The 21276-nt window shown below is 44.2% G+C and overlaps 1 protein-coding gene across 1 annotated transcript; it reads right to left on the bottom strand.

Annotated features, from left to right (window-relative positions):
• Positions 1 to 6140: 6140 nt before the first annotated feature.
• Positions 6141 to 7448, bottom strand: LOC147729052 (uncharacterized protein F54H12.2-like). The gene has a single exon (XM_086959786.1). It carries the CDS (start codon positions 7446 to 7448, stop codon positions 6141 to 6143), a length of 1308 nt encoding a protein of 435 aa, XP_086815912.1.
• Between the last annotated feature and the right edge of the window lie 13828 nt (positions 7449 to 21276).

Consider the following 21276-nt stretch of genomic DNA (forward strand, 5'->3'; position numbering starts at 1 on the left):
AGCTGAGGTTTCAAGGACAAGATGTCAATAGTCCTTTATTCACAACTAGAGCAGCCCGTGATGTCTTTGATGCTGTCGTTTTTTTAGAGAACCTCACTAAGCTTTTGCAAAGCAAACACGAGCTAATAGCTCATGGAACCTTTAGAATCATAGCTCTAGTTGTCCGATTTCGGGCCGGGGGTACTTCTAGACCATTAAAGACTATTCTGTTCAGCAAAATCATAGGTAAGAAACAAAGATGGCTGATTGATTTTAACAACCCTGAAGCTAATACATGTCTAGCTGCCAGCATAGCAGGACTTTTGGCTAGCCGTGAGACTAGCGATGCTGTTATCTTGTCTAGAGCTAATGCAGCCCACACAGCTCTCAAAGTACCTACAAATCAGCCTGTTGGTTTTGGATGTCTAGGTCTTTTTGAGAACTATTTTAAAGTAACAGTAAAAATTCTGTACAACAGCGGCGGCACCTGGCGATACTTCACATCTGGCCAGCCTCTGAAAAACAAGACCATTTATGTTCTTCACCATGACAACCATTTTTATGGTATCCTGAATTTAAAAGGATTTTTAGGAGCTAGGTATGTGTGTTCCCACTGTGATCACATTTACTCCAATCAGATAACTCATGCCTGTGAAATGCATTGTAAAATGTGTCAGTCAGACGGATGCAGAGTTATTGCGGAGCAGCGGGTGCGATGCAACATCTGTAACCTATTCTGCCGCTCACAAAAATGTCTGACCAAGCATAACACGTTTGTTAGATGCAAACTTAAAAAAGATTGTGCTCGATGTGGGCATTACGTCGCAGAAGACCACAACTGCCCTGGGATGCAATGTCCCCGCTGTAAAGAGTCTTTTCAGGCTGGTGCAGACCATCTGTGCTACATGCGTGAGGCACGACGGCCACCTAAAACTGAAGATTACATCATTTTTGATATAGAGTGCACCCAAGAAACATCCGTCCACGAGCCCAATTATATCTACGCTCATCATCTAACCTCTGATGAGAACTGGGAGTTTGAAGGGCGATCCTGTGTGAGTGATTTCCTAGTCACATTCACCAAGCCCAGATATAAGGGGTATACCATGATGGCTCACAACTCAAAGGGGTATGACTCCTTTTTTATTTTACAGAAGTTGATTAGTGAAAACATGCCTGTAAAGCTCATCACCCAGGGCTCTAAGTTAATGTGTGTAACTGTTGTAACCTTACAAATACGTTTTATAGACACCTTGAATTTTCTACCCATGAAATTAAGTAAGTTGCCAAAAGCTTTTGGCTTTCCTGGATGTAAAGGTTATTTCCCCCATTTTTTTAACACATGGGCCAATCAAAATTACGAGGGTCCTATGCCTCCTACACACAGCTACGGAGTTGAGTACATGATGCCTGATGAGAAAATTAACTTTTTACAATGGTATAGTGAAAGCAGTGGCAAAACCTTTAATTTTCAGAGCGAGTTAAAAGCCTACTGTAAGGCGGATGTTATGATCCTACGCCAGGCTTGTAACCTTTTCAGAGATGCAGTTGTTGACATGACTAAACAGGTGGTGGTGACCAACCCCAACACGCCTAGGGAGAGCGAATCTATTGAGTACATTGACCCCTTTCAAAGTATCACGCTAGCTTCTATGTGCATGTCTATCTATAAGCACATGTTTTTACAGCCTCAAAGCATAGCCTTAATACCACCCGATCTCTATAATGGTAAACAAAAGCGTTACTCCACCCCATCAATACAATGGCTGATGTACATCTCTAACAAAGAAAACATCTACATTCAGCACGCCTTACAGGGCGGTGAACATCGCCTGGGCTCCTACTACTTGGATGGGTACGCCGTAGTCAATGGGAGACCAACAGCCTTTGAATACAATGGCTGCTTTTATCATGGATGCCCCAGATGTTACAAGCCCCATGAGTTTAATAAGCTGATGGGCACAAAGTTTGAGCACCTTTATAGGCGTACTCTGATGAAAGCTCAATATATTGAAAATCAGGGCTTCATTATGAGAACCATTTGGGAACACGAGTGGATTGACATGTTGGCATCAGACGCCGAGTTAGATCTTTTTCTCAAGAGGGAGCAGTTACCTGAACCTCTGGATCCCCGACAGGCCTTATTTGGGGGTCGTACAAATGCGATACAATTGTACAGAGCTGTGGGTCCGGGGGAGAAAATACACTACTATGATTTCACAAGCTTGTATCCATTTGTCAACAAAGTGAAGTTATACCCCGAAGGACACCCCACTATTATATACCGCGACTTTAAATCTTTGGACACATACTTTGGCCTAGTTAAGTGTGAAATATATCCACCCAGAGGCCTTTACTTTCCAGTGTTACCCTACAGAGTGGATAGTAAGCTCATGTTCCCCCTGTGCCGAACATGCGCTGAAAGTAAAGAGACCGACTTATGTCCCCACACTGAAGCACAGAGGATGTTGACAGGTACCTGGTGTAGCATAGAGGTTCAAGAGGCCCTAAAGAAAGGATACAGGCTAGGTAAAATATTTGAAATTTGGCACTTTGAAAGGACTACAACGCAGCTTTTTTCTGAGTATATTAATTTATTTCTCAGAGACAAGCAGGAGGCCTCTGGGTATCCAGAATGGTGCACTGACGAGGCCTCCAGGCAGCAGTACATCTCTGAATACTATGCTCATGAAGGCATAAACCTGAGACCCGATTTTATTCAAGTCAACCCCGCCAAGCGTCAGCTGGCAAAGTTATGCCTCAATTCTTTATGGGGTAAATTTGCACAACGTACCAACCTTCCAAACACAACCATCATCACCGATCCTGACGAGTTGTTTAATTACCTTTTTGCCCCTTGTTATGACATATCCACCTGTGAGTTTATTAACGATGATACAGCCATGCTGGGTTGGAAACATGCTAAAGAGTACCCCACAGCCAGTAACAATATAAACATCTTTATAGCCTGTTTTACAACAGCGCACGCTCGTTTGGAGCTTTACAAGTTGTTAGATAAACTACAGGAGAGGTGCTTGTATCATGACACAGACTCTGTTATTTTTGTGAGCAAAGCTGGGGACGAAGACCCACCTCTGGGAGACTATCTAGGGGATTTAACTAGTGAACTAGATAAGGATGAATTCATAGTTCAGTTCGCCTCAGCTGGGCCAAAGTCTTACAGTTACATCAGTTCTAACAATAAAGTCTGTATGAAAGTTAAAGGTATAACCTTAAATGTTCAGAATACCGTAAAAATAAATTTCGACAGTCTAAAGAATCTAGTGCAAGAGTATGCCCAAAAGACCAATCACCCCGGTGACAAAACCATTGTTGTAAGTCAGCCTTCTATAGTGCGGAACAAAAAGAGATGGGAAATAACAACCCAACTTTTGCATAAAACATTGCGGGTGGTGTTCGATAAGCGGGTCTTAAAGTCAGACTACAAAACTGTCCCTTACGGTTACTAAAGATACATTACTGCTGAGAACTTCTACCAGCATGGATACCAGGTTGCAACACCCCTTTTCGTGTGTTATAGCAGGCCCATCAAATTGCGGCAAAAGCTATTTCATAAAAAAACTATTAGAAAATGCTCGGGTCGTTTTATCCCATACGCCTGATAATATTGTCTGGCTTTATTCCTGCTGGCAAGATTTTTATAGGGAGCTCACCCACCAGTTTCCTTACATTAAATTTATAGAAGGGATACCGACTAGTCTTAACGACGATGACTTGTTACCCAAAGAGCGTGTGAATATGGTAATTGTAGACGATCTTATGCGCGAAGGCGGGGACCATCCTGAAATAGAGCGAGCTTTTACTCAATATTCCCACCATCGTAATCTGAGTATATTTTACATTGTTCAGAACTTGTTTTACAAGGGTAAGAGCAGCAGGTCTATAGCCCTCAATGCTTCATACCTAGTTTTATTTAAAAATCCCAGGGATAAACAACAAATAACAGTCATAGCTAAACAAATGTATCCGGGGAACACCCAGTTTTTTATGGAAGCCTTTAACGATGCAACTACTAAACCCCACGGCTACTTATTGGTGGACTTAAAACCCAGGACTCTAGAAGACTACAGACTGAGGGCTGATATCTTCCCGCCTGAGCTACCGGTTGCCTACATCCCTAAGCCTAGACCCAAAGGTTATAAAAAGATGCACTAAAATGCCTAGATCCCATTTATCCACAAAGCGCTCTACCATAAGGTGTTAAAAATGTCTGCCCGCCTACGGCGTAATATGGCCCTCCTAAAAATGCTTGTTACAGCCAGCCCCCCTCAGAGAAAAGCCATACTATGTGCTGCTTCGGACGACTTAGTTGGTGCCATTTCAGAAATTGCTCTAAACACCCTAAAAGGTAATGTACCTATTTCAACTAGCCAGTACAAGGTGCTGAAGAAGAGGCGGCAGCTCATCAAGAAGCTTAGTAATAAAAGGGTTTCCCTTACTTCAAAGAAGAAACTAGTAAAACAGTCAGGGGGCTTTATAGGGGCTCTGTTGGGTATAGCTATACCTCTAATTACAAGCCTACTGACCCGAACCTGATGGATTACACTCAGAAAATGTATCTAGTGCCACAACAGCAGCTGGAGCAGTTGACACCCTCTACAAATGATACATGGGACATAAGGAGATCTGAAACGCTCCGGCTGGATGCTGAAATTAAAGATATTTTGGCCCGCACAGACTTAAAGCCTGAAGCTAAAGCGGGGCTCTACTCCCGAGCTCTCCAGAATTTCTTGCAATATTACAAACAGCTGCAGACTGAAAAAAACAAACTGACTTTATATACTGCTGATGATGAGCAACCCCAGGTATCCGCCCCAACCCAGCCATCGCCATCACCAATAGCTCAGCCACAGGGCTCCCCTGACTCTATGATTGAGAGCTTGCTACAGAACGTGAGTCAAAGGTACAGAGGGGCAACGCAGATGCTGTTAAGTAAAATGTCTGATTCCAAAGACCTAACATCCTGGAATGATCGCGGTGAGTTTGTCTACAAGGGGCAGTCTGTTGTTGGGTCACATATGTATGATCTGATCAAAAGTTTCACGCATCCCAAAGCCCTCACACGACAGACAGCCCCGAGAGGATGGGAACAGTTTCTAAGAGCTGCTGCGGAGCTCAACATTCCATCATCGCTTGTGGGTAACCCCGGACATCGCCGCCAACTTGAACTTTTGAAACAGCCTATGAGTTCCGGTGCGGCATCCCCGCCGCTATCATCGGCCTTTCACACCCCTTCAAATTCACCCACATCTTCAATCTTACCTCAGCTAATCCCTGCAAATAACCCTGGGGATATGTCTCTGGAGGCTAAAAAGTCTCTATTTAAAACAAAGCGATGGGTCCCATATTAGTATTTGCTTATGTCCTGTTACTGCATGATTGTATATTTTGTATAAAGAGGATGTACTGTACCAACTTTTACATGTGTGATTCCTGAATATTTCATAACGCTTGTAATAAACATTTATAACTTTTCAACACTCTACTGTCTTTGTTTTTTTCTTATTGCTGAGTAAAAACACTGAGGCTGAGTAGTTTCTTAAATACAAACGTTTATTAATTTAATTATTTTTTATTTTTGAACATGAGCATTACACAAACATGCATTATAAAACTTTACACTTTTGGCAAATAGCGTATTCATTTGTAACAATGCCGGGATTAGGTTTCAAGCCTTCTTTCATATAGCTGGTAACAAGCCTATCATTGCTGGTTTTATCACTTGAATATAAATTTAAAAAATTTCTAAAGGTTAGACCCTCTGACATTTTACAGATAAAATATATACAATGTTCCCCACACGTTATAGATAATGAATCCTGTACAGGCAACTTGTTATATTCTACTCTAGAAGCCACTTTTTTTAAATACTTGAATATAGGTTTTGTATAGATGCTGTGCTCCGGAAACTCTGCAAGACTATCAAACACAGTTACTCTGTCATTGTCCAAAAACATAGCAGCCCAGTGAGTTCCTGGTTTATGATGAGGATCTGTGTTAAAGACCAGAGATCGTGGCCTTTCATAACTTATCTCCTTAGGCAAGCCGTCGCTGGGATAAACATTCAAAAAGTATTTCTTAGCGGCCCTATGTCGGCTTAAGAAGGCTCTTATCTGAACAGTGTCCATTTTGTATTATTTTCAGAGATAGTCAAACAGAATCTGCCTGGCGTGATTAACCTGTATGACACTATCAAATACAGCAAAAACGACCATGTTCACATTTGTAGTTAGGGCTGCACTGAAGCGGAATTCAGCTTTTAGATTTCCATTTTTAACCAGGCTGTAATGGTCCCCATCTTCCATGTCCGGGGTCAGATCAAAGGCAAATAGCGTGTAGCCGGCTCCATATCCTTCACGTGATACGACAACCCCTGAATCACGCAGGTGCTTCCCAGTTATCGACACTAATCCAAGATATTCTCTAATAAAATTTCCAGTTCCAAAATTAGGCGTGTATGGCTTTGCAGGTATGACAGCTCCCTCGTGAACTAGGGCCGCATAGTTGACGCCATAGTGCTTGAAATTAAAAGGGTTGGAGTTATATGCCCCACTAAAGGCTGTATTGTCAACAAACCCAATAATGACAAGTTTTGGTAGCTGCCCCAGAAACAAATTTTGCTGCTGTGTTAATCTGGTCCCCGCAGGTATGCTGTAGACTTTCATAGAGACTCTTTCAATGGCATATTTAGCATTAGATAGTTGTAGAGCCTCCGCGTGAGCCAATCTGACTGTTGGTGATACATTCACTCTCTTTACATACAGACTTGCAGATTGTATGAGCAGTTTATAGTGTTCGGCATCCCCAGTAATGAGGCAGAAGGCATCTTTGTTACGATTGAGTTTGATCTTGAGGTCTATGCCATTAACGATTAGTTTATCTTGGAAGAAGAGGTCTGAATGTATTCGGCCCAGGAGGTCAAACTCTTTACTCTCTGCAGCAAACCCTGCTCTTTTTACAAAGCCTGTGTTGGGGCCATCCAGGGCAGTGTTTTCAAATTTATCGTAAGTATCTTTGTAGAAAAGACCGGCTGAAAGTTGCGTGTCCAAGGCATCGCTGCTGTAGTTCAGGATACTCTCCATGTAAGCCCTGTAGGCGTACATATTGTCATTTTGCGTGATGAGTCTGTCGCCCAAGGTAATATCCACATGATTAAACATGGTCGCTATGGGGTAAGCAATGGTAGCCACTTTAGCGGTTGCAGCAATATCTGATCCATCTGCTTTCACAATTTTACACACCACATGTAGCAGAGTATTGTTGAGATCCAGATACATATCAGTGGATCCTGATACGTAAAACTCTATAGGCGCCAGTGGCGTGAGGGCCGCTAAAGGTGATACCTCCATGAAAAAACTGTTTTCGATACTGGTCTGTGTTGGTTTTAGAGAGAACAGATCTAACTCTGACTTGGCGCATTCCCCCGAAGCACAGTGTACAAAAGCCATCTTTTAGCGTGTCACTCCTTTTAAAAAATGTTAAGGCTAGAGGCTGCTCTCTTCTTCGTAGCTCTCTTCCGCCTTGGGGATCTTCTTTTGTGAGCTCTTTTTGAAGAGCGTTTCCTTTTTTTATAGGGTACAGGGGGTCCACGGCGCATGGATGTCCTCCTCTTCCTTTTAATACTGAGGCGGGGCTTGTACAGTAGGCCTGACCCTTCTTGAGGTTGTCTGTTCATACGTTCAACTACAGCAGACTTCACAGACCCCACCACATCCTGGGCTATATTCTGGGCAGCTGACTTTACATGCGGTTTTGCAATTTCATAACCTTTTCTCAAAAAAGGCATGGCCCTTCGGAACAAACTCCGGAAAAAACCTCCTAGACCAGCCCCATACATAACAGGAGCTCCTTGAAAGTATGGGGGCCCTCCATACCCCGCCTGGTGTTTGTAATACTCTCTATACATAGAAGGGTTGCCGTAGGCTTTCGTGGGCCCCATGCTGAGCTCTTAATAGTCACCACCGCTGCGGGGTCTGAAATGAAGCTTAACAATAACTTTCCCGTATTTAAAGGACACCGGCTGGGACTGATCATCAAAGATCATAATTGTTATAGTGTCAAAATGATTTTTAGAAATTGTGACATAGTCAGGTTTAATATATTGAATATTAGCTATTGTGTTGTTTTCACCCCTCACCTGAACCCATCTCAGTAGGGGAGCGTAACTATCTCCAACCCTCTGGGGTTCTATTATATCTGTATAAACATAGAGTGTGTAAAAACCCCCATCAATATCTGGACATGTCAGATCTAGCTCCTGTTTGCTTTTTATATGTTGGACCGTTCCTAAAACTCTGCTCAGCTTTCCACTGGTGGTAAAGACCGTGTCCTGGCTGGGTGCTTTAATAAAAACTTTCCTTCTGACGTTATCTAGCACCAGTTGAACGTCGGAAAGCCCCGAAGTACTGGCCATTGTCTTGTTAATGGCATCCACCACAGCATTAACTGTAGGGTAGTACCCGTGAGGAAAATTTATGATGTAAATCGACTCAGATTTTGACTTCTCTATAGTGAATCTAGCTTCAGACCTCTTAAATGTATTCCAGGTACGCGGGTATTGTATTTCTGTCAGGGCAACTTCCCATTCCCCTTTCAAATCCACTGCCTTAGCCAGTTTGACAGTGTAATTTGATATTTTATTATCAGGGAACATATTCAACGATGCGTTAGAGGGCAATGTAATATAAAAGGAGGCTGTCTCCATTTTGCTTCCACCTTCTTTTTGAGCTATAGGCGTTCACACGTCCTGCAGAGAGCTGGCCGACACCCAACTGTTAAATTTCTCAGGCCATCCTCGCCATTTAACAAAGGCCTGTTTTTTTGCACCCCTCCCTTTCCACTCTAGAATCTTTTCAACCCTGTAAATCCTATTTACATCCGCTGGGATCTTTTGTAACTCTTCACTGTAAAAAACGCCTGTCACTGGTTCACTGTCGTAGTCCTTCAACCTGTAAATGTACATGCCTTCTTTAAGCTCAACACTATCAACTATGAATATCTCATCGCTGAATGTCTGTTGATAACCTTTAGTAAAGAGCCCTTTCAATTTTGAAACCCTGACGTGATCCCCTTTTTTAAAAACAGGCTTCTTTACTTCACCTTTGAAGTAACGGCCGTATACCCTTCTCCACACATTCAGAGAATTGTCGGCTGTTACCTCTACAGGAGCCATTCTGATAGTTCTGTGATAGCTGGCATTATAAACAGCTAAAAAATCCTGTAAAACAGGTAAATATCGATATGTGTTGTATGCCGTGAAGTATCTCCACAATTTAGATTTTAAGGTTCTGTTAAAGCGCTCTATAACAGCCGCTTTTACCTCCGTGTTAGTTACAAAATGCTGTACCCCATGTTCTTTTAATAATTTCTGGAAGGTTTTGTTTAAAAATTCTTTTCCCGCATCTGTTTGTAGTTTTTGAGGGGTTCGGCCCTTCCTAAAGATTACTTTAAAGGCCTTGGTGACACTTGCTCCACTTTTATCATTTAGAGCTTCTGCAAAGGCGTATTTAGACAATACATCTATAACTGTTAAGATGTAACTGGATCCATTATTATGTTTTGCCAGATCTTGTAGACTTATTATGTCGGCCTGCCATTGATAGTCTAATTGAGCATTAACAATAGTGGGTCTCCTCTTAAAACGTCTCCGCGCTGGCTTGTGTAGTGAATAGGCTTCTTCACCGGATAGCCACTCCTGCACTTGGGCTCTGCTGATGGGTTCCTTTTCTGCTTTAGCCCTTTTGAACAAGGCTTCGCCACTGCCAAAGCTCGAGACATCCTTTGTATCATAATAAAACTTCTTTAACACACCCCCCGACATGTTACCACTTCTGAACCACAAAATGAAAGACGCTTGTTTTGTGTATAGACAGTTTATTATAAGTAAATAAGATAACAAGAAATCATCACTCCAGAGTTTACAAGTTTACATTGACTGCGGTCCCAACATTAAAAAGGAGTACAGGCTTGTGGCGCTTGTCTCAGCTGTCGTCGTAGAATCACACATCTTGATATTTTTAAAGCTATATAGTCCATAGCACTGTATAGGTTAACCCTATCACCCCTCCAATAACTCTGCACTGCAAGGATACTAGCGGCTGTCAATAGTTCATACAATTCTCTCTCGCACAGCAGAAAACCTTTGCTTTTAAAATAATCATCAGTTAGGAGCTCAAAGGCTAAATTTAAGCTGGCCCTCCGGGGCAGTATTAAGCCTCTCATATAGTATATATAGTTGCTCCAAAATACATCCTTCACAGGGGCCCACATACTTGCACCGCATCCGCATAAACATCTGGGGCTCGCGTGGCTGTGGACCTCTAGCAAGCGCACCATTTTTGAACGGCCTAAGCTTGCTGGATGTAATTCAGCAATTCTTTCTTTAAGTAAATCATATAACACCTTGGCGACACATAGGTATTCAGGCGATGACTCATAAGAATCCTGGATAGACATCTCCACTTCCATATCCTGAAAATAAGTATTAAACAGTCAAAGAGTAGCTTATACATCAGCTTTTTTTTTTTTTTTTTTTTCAACATGTCTTAACATTCGGGCTATAATGCTATGAACCTTTGTACAACACCGGAATATAGGTTCTCTCTTTATTAAATTTTAAAATAAAACTTTTTGGACCTGTATACACCCCATCTGACTTCTATTTTTATAATATACATCTACAGCATGTTTCTCTATAGATCGCTCCACCCTCTTTCTAATAATTGATCTGCAAAGACTCCTCATGTCAGAAAGTTTTGCGCGAATATGATATGCATTTTGGATTTCTTTGATGGCCTGCGACAAGATCCTAATGACAGCCGGTCTGCCGCTTTTTAGGGCTGCAGTCCTGTACACAGACTTAAACAGTTTATATAACTTACAGGGGTCTATCAAATGACATATATAGCGGGCTGTTTCAGCCGTGTAAGATGGATACAGGCAGTCATGAGCAGTCTGTTGTGGATCCTTAATTTTATGACCATAACATCTAGAATAAAAGTCTCTCTTGAGACAGGCATGCACAACACTGGCTGCAAAGGCCTTCACATGTTCTCTATCCATACATGTTGCACATATGGTCTCTTTTTCAAGATCTATCAAGTCCAATGCTTTTTTATAGGTCTTACACAGTTCATTGTTTTGGCTGGTGGAACTTTCAATCTGTTTTGAACAGCACAAGCAGTTCATAATGAAGGTCTTAGCAGCCCCTGAAGTCTCCTCCACCTCAGTGCAATTTTCTCCTGCATTCTGCTGTTCAAAAAAGAAAGAAAAGGGGATTAGTTAACAATAAATAAAAAAATAAATAAGGCATCACAACTGTTTAAACTATCTACCTTAAGATAATACCCACCTCCACATCTGAAGTGGCTTCGGCTGCCGCTCTGAAATCTTGGGATATGTCAATGTCCATCGGCTCCTGATCGTCGCTGATTTCAGCATTGTGCTGACCACCGGCGGCACGGGCCCTTGATTCCTCCTCCAGAGATCTCATATCTTCATACATCTGGTACTGGGGTGAGATTATAGTTTCTCCCGAAACTTCCATTTCTGTGACCCTATTTTCAGAGTTTTCCTCTTGACTTGCGGTTTCGCTGGCACTTGATGACCCCTTAATAGGCGATATTAGCTGCGGCCGATCCTCAAGGCTCAGGGAGGCCATCCGCCGGCACAGGTCCTCATGATAACCTGAAACTTGGCCACTCTCCTCTTTAGGGGTCTCTTGCAGCGTTTGCTCATCTATTACCGGAGGGTTCAAGTGCCGAAAATATTTGTCCATCGGGCTCACCCCTTGTTGGCGGGGATCCCTCGGGGCTATGTAGTTGTACCGCTTCATGATGCTCGGGTTCTCGCTTGCCGAATGGTATAGCCCTAGGCGTTAAGGGCCTCCTTATATACAATGTTAGCTCATAATGGGTGTGTCCTTCTACGTCACCCTAATGGACTTTGCACTTAATTTTCATTTTAATTTTCATTTTATTTTCATAAACGCTGTCATTTTCGTCCAAGACTTTTTGAAATTAGGCGGCAAAATTACCACCCTCCTCTTTTAGGACCCTGGGCTTTCCGGGCCCCTGATGCCTATGGCACACCACCACTCAGCAACTCCAAAGGCCACAGGCACGCCTCCTGGGGGGCTGGCCTGTTGCCCCAAAAACACCCTGCAACACTCTAGGGCTCCCATTCCGCAGATGGACCACGGCGCCACTCCACCAACATCCACCTACAGCCTCTACTAGTCAGTGGACATGCCCAGACATGTCCAGGCATGCACAGACATCGCCCTGCTGCCCCAACAAACACGGAGCCCCAGCTAAGTCTCTGCTCAGCCACCCCATAGCCCTAAACACCCCTGTAGGTCCTACTGGCTGACTTGGCGCTAACCCTAGCCACCTCACACCAGCCCTCTATTACAGCCCTTACACACAGCCATTAATTCACATGTGAAGGACACTCACTGCCTACACAGCCCCCCGCTTTCACCACAGGCCATCTGGGGGGCGTCCTCAGGCCCTGGCCTTTCGGCCCTGACCTTCCACCCCCAGGAAATCCGGCCGGGGCCTTCCGGCCATGGCCTTCCGGCCCCAGACTTCCTGCCAGGGGCTTCCGGGGGAGGGATATCCGGGGGAGGGACATCCGGGGCGGGATATCCGGCTCCTACGTCACTTCCGCGGGGCGTTCCCACCTGTCAAAAAATGAATGGTGATGAATGGTATCATTCCCTTACTACTTGTGTAATTGCTATTTTACATAGAGTTCTTTCACCCCTTCGATGCTGATGACGAGCTCAGCTCATCATCAGCCGAGGGGGGGCGTGTGCGGATGACGAGCTGAGCTCGTCATCTAACGCGGCTTTTAAAAAAAAGCTGCGTAGCGGAAAAATAATCGCCGCAGCGATGCGGTTAAGAAACATCTCACTCTTTCTCTCAAGCTAATTGCCGATCAGCCCCAGGTAGCTGAAAACCGCGAACTTGAGCACAATTTGACTGTGGTAATCAGTTTATTGCTGTGGCCATGCATCTCTTCACCAGCTGGGTCCATTAAACATGCATTGGCTAAGCCCAATGAATCCAAGCCTTGATACCATTGCCAGTCACATGCTGAGGGGCTGTCTGTCAATAAGACGTTGGGGACGATTCACCAAGGGCCTCTGCTCTGGTGGCGCAGGCACTTCACTGGTGGCCAACCTCTGCAATGGGTAACTACAGTACAGAGATCCCGCCACAAATGCTGGCTCACGCCATGACTGCGGGGCCTCTGCACACGTGGCAGGGAGACCACACTAATGGCTGGACCTCTGCAATGGGTAACTGCAGTACGGAGATCCCGCCACGAATGCTGGCCCACGCCACGACTGTGGGGCTTCCGCACTCGTGGCTGGAGTTCCACACTCATGGCTGGACCTCTGCAATGGGTAACTGCAGTACGGAGATCCTGCCACGAGTGCGGGGCCTGCGCCATGACTGCTGGGCCACCGCCACAGGTGCGGAGGCCCTTTGTGAATTAGGTACAGAATCAACAGTTCCGCTAACGGTTTCTGCTTTAGGTTTTTTCCGGTTTCCTCAGCGTTGATGCAGGGATCACGACAAAATCTGAAGCCGCAGAAGCGAAGAAGATCCATCGGCAATCCTGGAATCTAACTGGTATCGACAGTAGCAACAGGAATTACCAAGAATGGTGAGACCTTTCCTGTTGCAAGCCAATAACCAAAGAAATGCAGTAAGCTTTGGGTGTGGTTTATACAATAAATACGCCGATATGTTAATTCTCTTGAGATCATCTTTTACCCATGATCTTGTAAGCACGCGAACAAGAGAGTCTTGGAAACCCTAATGGGCAGCGGGAGCAAGCATGAAAGCCATTTGCAAGTCAGAAGGTAAAGATTGTTGCACAATATTACTACAAGAAGGAATTGATAAGGTCCCTCGAGGCTATAGTGATGAGGGATACTGGAGCTGGGGTCCTGGAGCAATATCTCTACATGTGCAGAAATACAAGCTTAGAGTCGGGGAACAAAAAGCTCTTTTAACTACAGTGCAGGATGGCAAAACAGTATCTGCAGTGGTAACTGGTTTTCAAAAGTTTTGAGGTTGGAGTTCTTAGGGCTGCAATGCTGACGGTCCTACTGGAACCCTGACAGCAACTTGCAAATGACCCACTCCCCATTAAGTGTTTATTACAATTACTTTGAAGAAAAATCTGTACCTACCTGTAAAATGAACTACTCCGTCACATTAAAAATGGGAATGACTTCATACTCTGGTTACAGAGATCAGTGTGAGAATAGTTTTGGACTGAATCACCCCAGTGTTGAGCCTTACACAGTAATATATATTCTGTATACCATACTTGACTAACATTCAACTGGCTAGTATGGTGAAGAACTGTGCACTCGCACAAGGAAGACCTCGCTAGCCAGACACAATTTCCCAGTTTTGTTTTTATAAAGGTTATCAGAGCCTATTTAATGGCTTGCGACCTTTAGTTTATATCTGTGAGACTATTTATCCAAGGAAGGAATAGGTGAAAAGATGAATCTGATATTCCATCCATAGAACCTTATTTCGATCACAATGGACCATAAAAGTATAAACAAACAAGACAACCACAGTAGACATATACATAAAATACAATTATAGCTATCAATAGATAAAACATGTCAGTTAAAAAACACACAGCATGAAAACAAAACACTGAAATTCATGCCACAAACCACTACCTAAAGATGTATAGGGACTAAGATCAAATCTACAGCAAGGATCAAGAATCTGTTATTAAAAAGACAAGAAGGTCGCTGATGTGTAACAGAATTGTTCACTGTACAATTAACTTAAGTCTCCATGTCTTCACTAGCTGACCTCATGCTGAGATAGTGTGCAGGCACCTGGATCAACAGGTCTGAATGTGCAGAGTGAGGTCCAGCCCAATCAGAGTTACAGGTGTCATCTGGACAGGTCTGGTAGGTTAGTGAACTATTGCATCCTTTGTAGTGGCCAGTGTTTGACCTCATTTTCACAAGTTCAAATCCTGGCAGATCCACTCAGCCTTTCATTCTTCTGAGGTCGATAAAATGAGTACTGTTGGGTAACAATAAACATCTGCTATTCAGTGTCAAGATGCCCAGGGGTGAACAACCGTGTGTTTTACAAATACATGTTATGTTATCCCTTAATGTTCACCCATACGCTACTTTAGAACAGCGCTTAGTGATTGCTAGTTCCAACCCCATTTCCATAGGCTGTGGATGCTATAGATGAGGGGTCTCCAAACTTTTCTGTAGCGAGAGTTACTGCTGGCCAGTAAAAATCATAGTGAGCTATTGAAGACTAAGCAACCTGTGTATTTTCCATGTATATTAGCCACTGGGACCACAATGCCTGCTGGTGTAAAGGTGACGCTTTGAAATGGGGGAAATTAAACTGAAGAGTCAATTTTATGTTCATATGGATTCCATAACACTCATCATTTAAATATAATCCTATTTCCAAGTGTCACATTTACAAACACCAGGGTCTGTAGACAAGGTATCATATTTATAACAGAAAATACAGCCATCTGTTTAAATGTGAGGAATTTAAGAGACTGAAGGACCGGGTTTTTAGAACCCAGCGGCGTCAGGGAGAACGCCTGAAACCTTCGAGTTCCCCTGTCTTGGCAAACAGAGACACGGGATACTTCTTGATGACGTCAAAGACCAATGTTTATTGGCTGCAACCAGGAACAGAGATCTACGAAGCACACACGGGTGGTTCGTCAGAGACTGCACAAATTCAATAGGCGGAGCATGGTATTTTATGCCAAAAATCAAGCCTCAGGCAACATTTCAAATTAGCATTCGGTGCATCCAAACTGACCAATGGCAGTGCAACATTTCAAAAGTTACGTATGACGACAATCTCAGTCAATCCCATTTTCCGTTGTCCAGCCCACCAAAAATGACCACGCACATTCCCAAGTTTCCTGTTCGATCAGGCCGGACAAACCCATCATAAAGCCTTCAACCCAAATCAATGATTATGTCGTAAAGGAAAGGCAGAAACAGATTGGAGAGGAGATAGAAAGATGGGAGCAGTGTACCATAAACTCGGGCATGTCCTGCTCTTTGATCTTTATCAGACCAGCTGCTGAACAAGGAAGTGGCTCAGCGAGGTCAGCCTCGGGCAAGGAGTCAGTTCGGTCAGGTCACCCAGAAGTCAGCTAAGGCGTACGTGTCTCAAGGACTCGTTCGGCCACAGTCATCGGGCCTATGTTAGGGCAACCACACAAAATGGCTGCCGTATACAAAATGGAACCCGGAGGTTCAAACTAAATCCTCGAATACAGAGTGTTCTCCTATATCGATTCATACGAAAACACTCAGACACGCTACACTCGCCATTTGCGGTCTGCTGACACCAAAATCGTCCATTTCCGACGATCTTTATTGAACGGGTTCGGAACCATCGAACCCAGTTCGTGAATCACGGAACCACAGACCCTCCTTTTGCCCTTACATAGGCAACAGACCCAAACCCATGTTAATTTAGTGGAGAAGTGTGGCTCACCGGTTAGAGGAGGCAGACCCAGAAGCAGAGGTCGGCCCGGGACCAGGGTTCAATTCCCGACGTGGCAGGGTTTGGAGCCCAAATGTCCACGGACCTGATAATTCTCGCTTCGGTTCCTACCTGAATCAGGGGTTCACGCTCTGCAACTCTGGGCAATAGCTTGCTCAATCTCCACTACGGCCCCCGCGGCGGGATGCCTGGCTTTCACCTTGGGGGTGCCCAGCTGGGCTATCCCACAGGGTAAAACCAGGACGGGTTCCCAAAGCAAGCGCCGAGATACCCTTTGTGGTGATACGTGCGCTATATAAGAAATTACATTACATTACATTAATCTGACTCCGGATCTATATTCATCAGATCATCGATATGTTGCTGTAGCATCATCCTATTACTTAGTACCTTTCTCTGGACAGGTCTCCTTGCACACAAAGTAGCACAGAGGCCACAAATAGCAGGAGCACACTGTACACAGAGACAGAACATGAAAAGGATTGCTAAGACCATCCCAATGACCATCAACATCTTCCTACCTCAAGTGGATATCAATCCCCATAACCATCCCATCAAAGACCAATCTCCTTTGTCCAAATGGACAGAATCGGAGATCTTATGCAATTTGGAAATGGCCTGGAAGACTGATGGAGCGTTGTCTGGAATGAAAACACAGCAGCTCGATTGAATCAGCTTGCAAACTCCACCTCGATCTGCTAGAATGACGTCAAGGGCAACTCTATTTTGAAGTGTCATGAGTCTATCCGACTGGAGCTCAGCAGTCAGGTTACAAAGGGCACCAGCAGTTTCGACTATGGTGGACTCAACCACTCTCGTCAACTGGCGAATATTCCTACTGTTAGCCATAGGTCCCCAGAACGGCAGAAAACCCTTAAAGAAATCTCCCAGTTCTTGTCCTGTAGTGTCTTCCTGACTGAAGACACCTCTAGCAACTCTCATCTTATGGTAATCTGCCGCAGCTGTAAAAGTGGGAGGTAACAGAAAGGAAACAAAACATGTGCCCGAGAAGTCGGGGGCAACCATGTATACGCTTTGTCATAGCAAACAAAGTAGGTACCCTTGGCAGCTAGGAACGCTGGGGAAGACTGAGACGCAAATACATAAGTCTCAGCGCAAACACTCTTCCCTAACTGAGCCTTCGGATTCTTACCATTGCCCTGCAGACAATAGTGGCCCTGATGGGGCACTATCCAAATTGGTGGAGAACTTTTCGCTCGCTGGTTAACACTCAGACTGACTCCATATCCAGTAACGTCCCAACCACTAAATGGTTGTTTCTCATCTTTCGGAATAGTCTCAACTGCATTAGTCCCTTTAACCATGTCGACTATGCCTCTAGCTAAAGCACTATTCTTCGGATTGTCTTTCGGTGAGCGTAGGGGATATACACTATGGGCATAGATAAATATCGTTCTATAAGCCCAAATCGAACCATTAAGGCTAAAGGGCAAAACTAAATAAGGAATACCCTTATCGGGTGTATGAGGCATCAAACCACAGATCCAACAGGTTGTCATGTTCATCACTAACTGGTGTTGATGCAAAAGTTGGATGAAGGAATTGTTAGCAAATTCCAATCGTCTAACTACCTCATGCTCAGGCAAAGGATGAAAGGAATGAGAAGAAATAGTGGGTGGAGGTGTAGGTTGCACAGTGGGATTAAACGTCATTTTAAAAACAAATGTTACATAACTAGCTATAAATATCACAAAGCTCAATAGTAAAAATAAACATGGTATCAAAAAACTTTTCTTCGATATTATTTTACATATTCGTTTTCTAAAAGTCAGTGTCTGTACAGGTCTCTCCAACTCAAAGAAATCCATCCTGAACTAAATGTGCTGCCCGCGGTGGTAGGTTGATTCTGCTCAGGAATGCCTCTGCTAACCCAGGAAGGCTGCCTTGGGCCAACAGAACCCTCGACCTAGTGTCTCAGGCTTGCACTCCCAACACTGGTAGCAACCGCGACCCTAGCAGCGAGAACCGGATGGCGGTTCAAGAAAAACAAAAATGAGTAGATCCTTGGTGGAGAGTTAACCTGCAAACAGAAAAAAATCATCAAGCTTTATTAGTCTTTATTTATTTGTCCGTAACTCTCGATCTCAGATTATAGTGGCTCTTTCCAGCTAATTCTTGATCAGCGAACAAAAGGTGAGGCTCTGTAGTGTCTAATCGATCTGCAGGAGGTACTGATTCTTGCAAAATACTATCACTCTCTTTCTCTGAGTTTGTTCCAATCAGTCGAGCATCGCTGAACGGTATAAACCGTGGGACAACTTCTGTTTCAGAGTCTGCAAGTCCCTCCTGGACCCACTTATCGTATGGCAAGGGCAAAGGTGCCCTCTTGGTATGGGATCCGTGGATCCAGTTGCGCTTGCCTCGTACTCGGACCGCAGATCTCGTTGACAGGAGTACTTGGTAGGGCCCCGTCCAACGGGGCTGTTCGTTCTTGGTCCGCTGAAAGTTACGTACAAACACCCAAGACCCAGGTTCAATAGAGTGGCCTGGATCTTCTGCAGCTTGTGGAAGACTGTCATGCACCTGTTGGTGTAAAACACTCATTTTAGTTGTCAGTTCACGCAAGTAGTCAGGCAACACAGGATACTCGAGGTCACTAAACCTCGTTGGTCTTGGTACGCCCCAAATGTTCGCCGGGCGACCAAACACAACCTCATACGGACTCAAACCCATTCGCGAATGCACAGTCATTCTTGTGGACAAAAGTGCTAATGGCAAGGCATCTGGCCATTGTAAACCAGTGCTCGCTTGAATTTTGGCCAACTTTAACTTAAGAGTGCCATTATAGCATTCAACTAAACCAGCTGATTGGGGGTGATTTGCAGCTTGGAATTTCTGCCTAATCCCGAGACCCTCACACACTCTCCTCATAACTTGACCCACAAATTCACTCCCATTATCACTCCAGATAATTCTCGGCATTCCAAATCTCGGGAAAAACTCTTTTATCAAGGCCTTCGCTGTGGAGAAAGCAGTATTGTCCTTAAGGGGGTAAGCTTCTACCCATCTAGAAAAGGAGCAAACAACCACTAACACATATTTCAAGTTATTGCATCTCTCCATATGGATAAAATCTAGCTGCAAAATCTCAAACGGATACGTAGGAGGAGCAAAATGACCAGCTGGTGTTGAAGTTCCCTTACCAGGATTATGCATCAAACACACCATACAGTTTTTGACCAAATTCTCTGCACATTTGGGGATTCCCACATTCTGCCAAACCGGAGCCAACAACTTACAAATCCCTTTCACGCTAATATGTGCCATTCCATGAGCCATTGTAACAACTGGAAGCACATATGCGTTAGGCAACAACCATCTCTGATGCTCTGACAAATCAGTCCAACAAGCATTCGAATCCCATCTACCCTTGCTTTCTCTCCATTCATTCAACTCTTTCTCTGTGGCCTCACCTTGAATAGATTTCACGCTCTCAAAAGTATCTTCACACATACTCTTCTCTGGAACCCATCTCGCTGGACCCGCAACATACATTCGACTCATCACATTTCTAGCAGTTTCTTTCGCAACTTCATCCGCAAACGCATTACCACGACCAACATCATCTGTAACCTTTTTATGGGCACTGCATTTCACAATCGCTACTTGCAATGGTAACGTAAGAGATTCAAGGAGTTCATTCACCAGTTGTCCATGTTGTATCTTCGTCCCATGCGATGTCAAAAATCCACGTTCACGCCACAAACGTCCAAAACTATGAGCCACACCAAACGCATACTGACTATCCGTGTACACATTCACTCGTTTTCCTTTCACCAACACACATGCTCTCGTAAGTGCGATCAATTCAGCTGCTTGTGCTGAGTTATGTGGGATACGTGCAGTTTCAACAACCGTATGCAAAGTCGTCACAGCATATGCTGCAGTCGTATCACCATTTGTCAACTTAAAACACGAACCATCAACCCACAAAGCATCATCACAGTCAGGAAGAGAAGTGTCTCTGAGATCTACTCTCCCTTTTGTCTCTTCTTCGGTTCTTAGAAGACAATCGTGGTGCTCTTCACTATCATCATCTGTCTCAAGCGAAATCGGCAACAATGTAGCTGGGTTTAAGGTATAACACCTTTTGATGTGCACATGACTCGCCAACAGTGTAAGCTCATACCCTGACAACCGAGCACTAGTTAAGTGTTGTGTCTTGGTACGATTCAACAAGGTATCCACTGCATGTGGAACCATAACCACTAACGTGTTATCCATAACCAAACCAGCAGATTGTCGAATTGACACAGCCGCTGCTGCCGTAGCTCTCAAGCAACTCGGCAACGCTCTAGCTACAGGATCTAAAGTCGACGAAAAGTACGCACATGGGCGTTGCTTATCGTCAAACTGCTGAGTCAAAACTGATAAGGCACATCCCTCTCTCTCGTGGACATACAATGTGAAAGGCTTACTGTAGTCGGGAGTACCCAACACAGGAGCCGAACACAACGCATTATGTAATTCAGAAAAGCTCTTTTGACATTCGTCAGTCCAAGGAATAGGATTTGGAGTATCCTTAACAGTAAGAGCTATCAAAGGCTTCGCTAGCAACGGAAAATTAGGGATCCACTGTCTACAATACGACGTAATACCCAAAAACGCACGTACTTCTCTCTGTGTCGTAGGAACACTCATTTTCGCAATAGCCTGAATTCTTTCTGGGGTCAGTTTCCTTCCCTCCTTCGATAAGAGGTGACCT

The sequence above is a fragment of the Lissotriton vulgaris genome, chromosome 2_2 (genome assembly GCF_964263255.1).
Source record: "Lissotriton vulgaris chromosome 2_2, aLisVul1.2, whole genome shotgun sequence".
NCBI classification, from domain to species: domain Eukaryota; kingdom Metazoa; phylum Chordata; class Amphibia; order Caudata; family Salamandridae; genus Lissotriton; species Lissotriton vulgaris.

What these genes read in the sequence shown, in the direction of transcription:
- LOC147729052 (XM_086959786.1), bottom strand. Translation starts at nt 7,448, where the DNA reads ATGGCTTTTGTACACTGTGCTTCGGGGGAATGCGCCAAGTCAGAGTTA.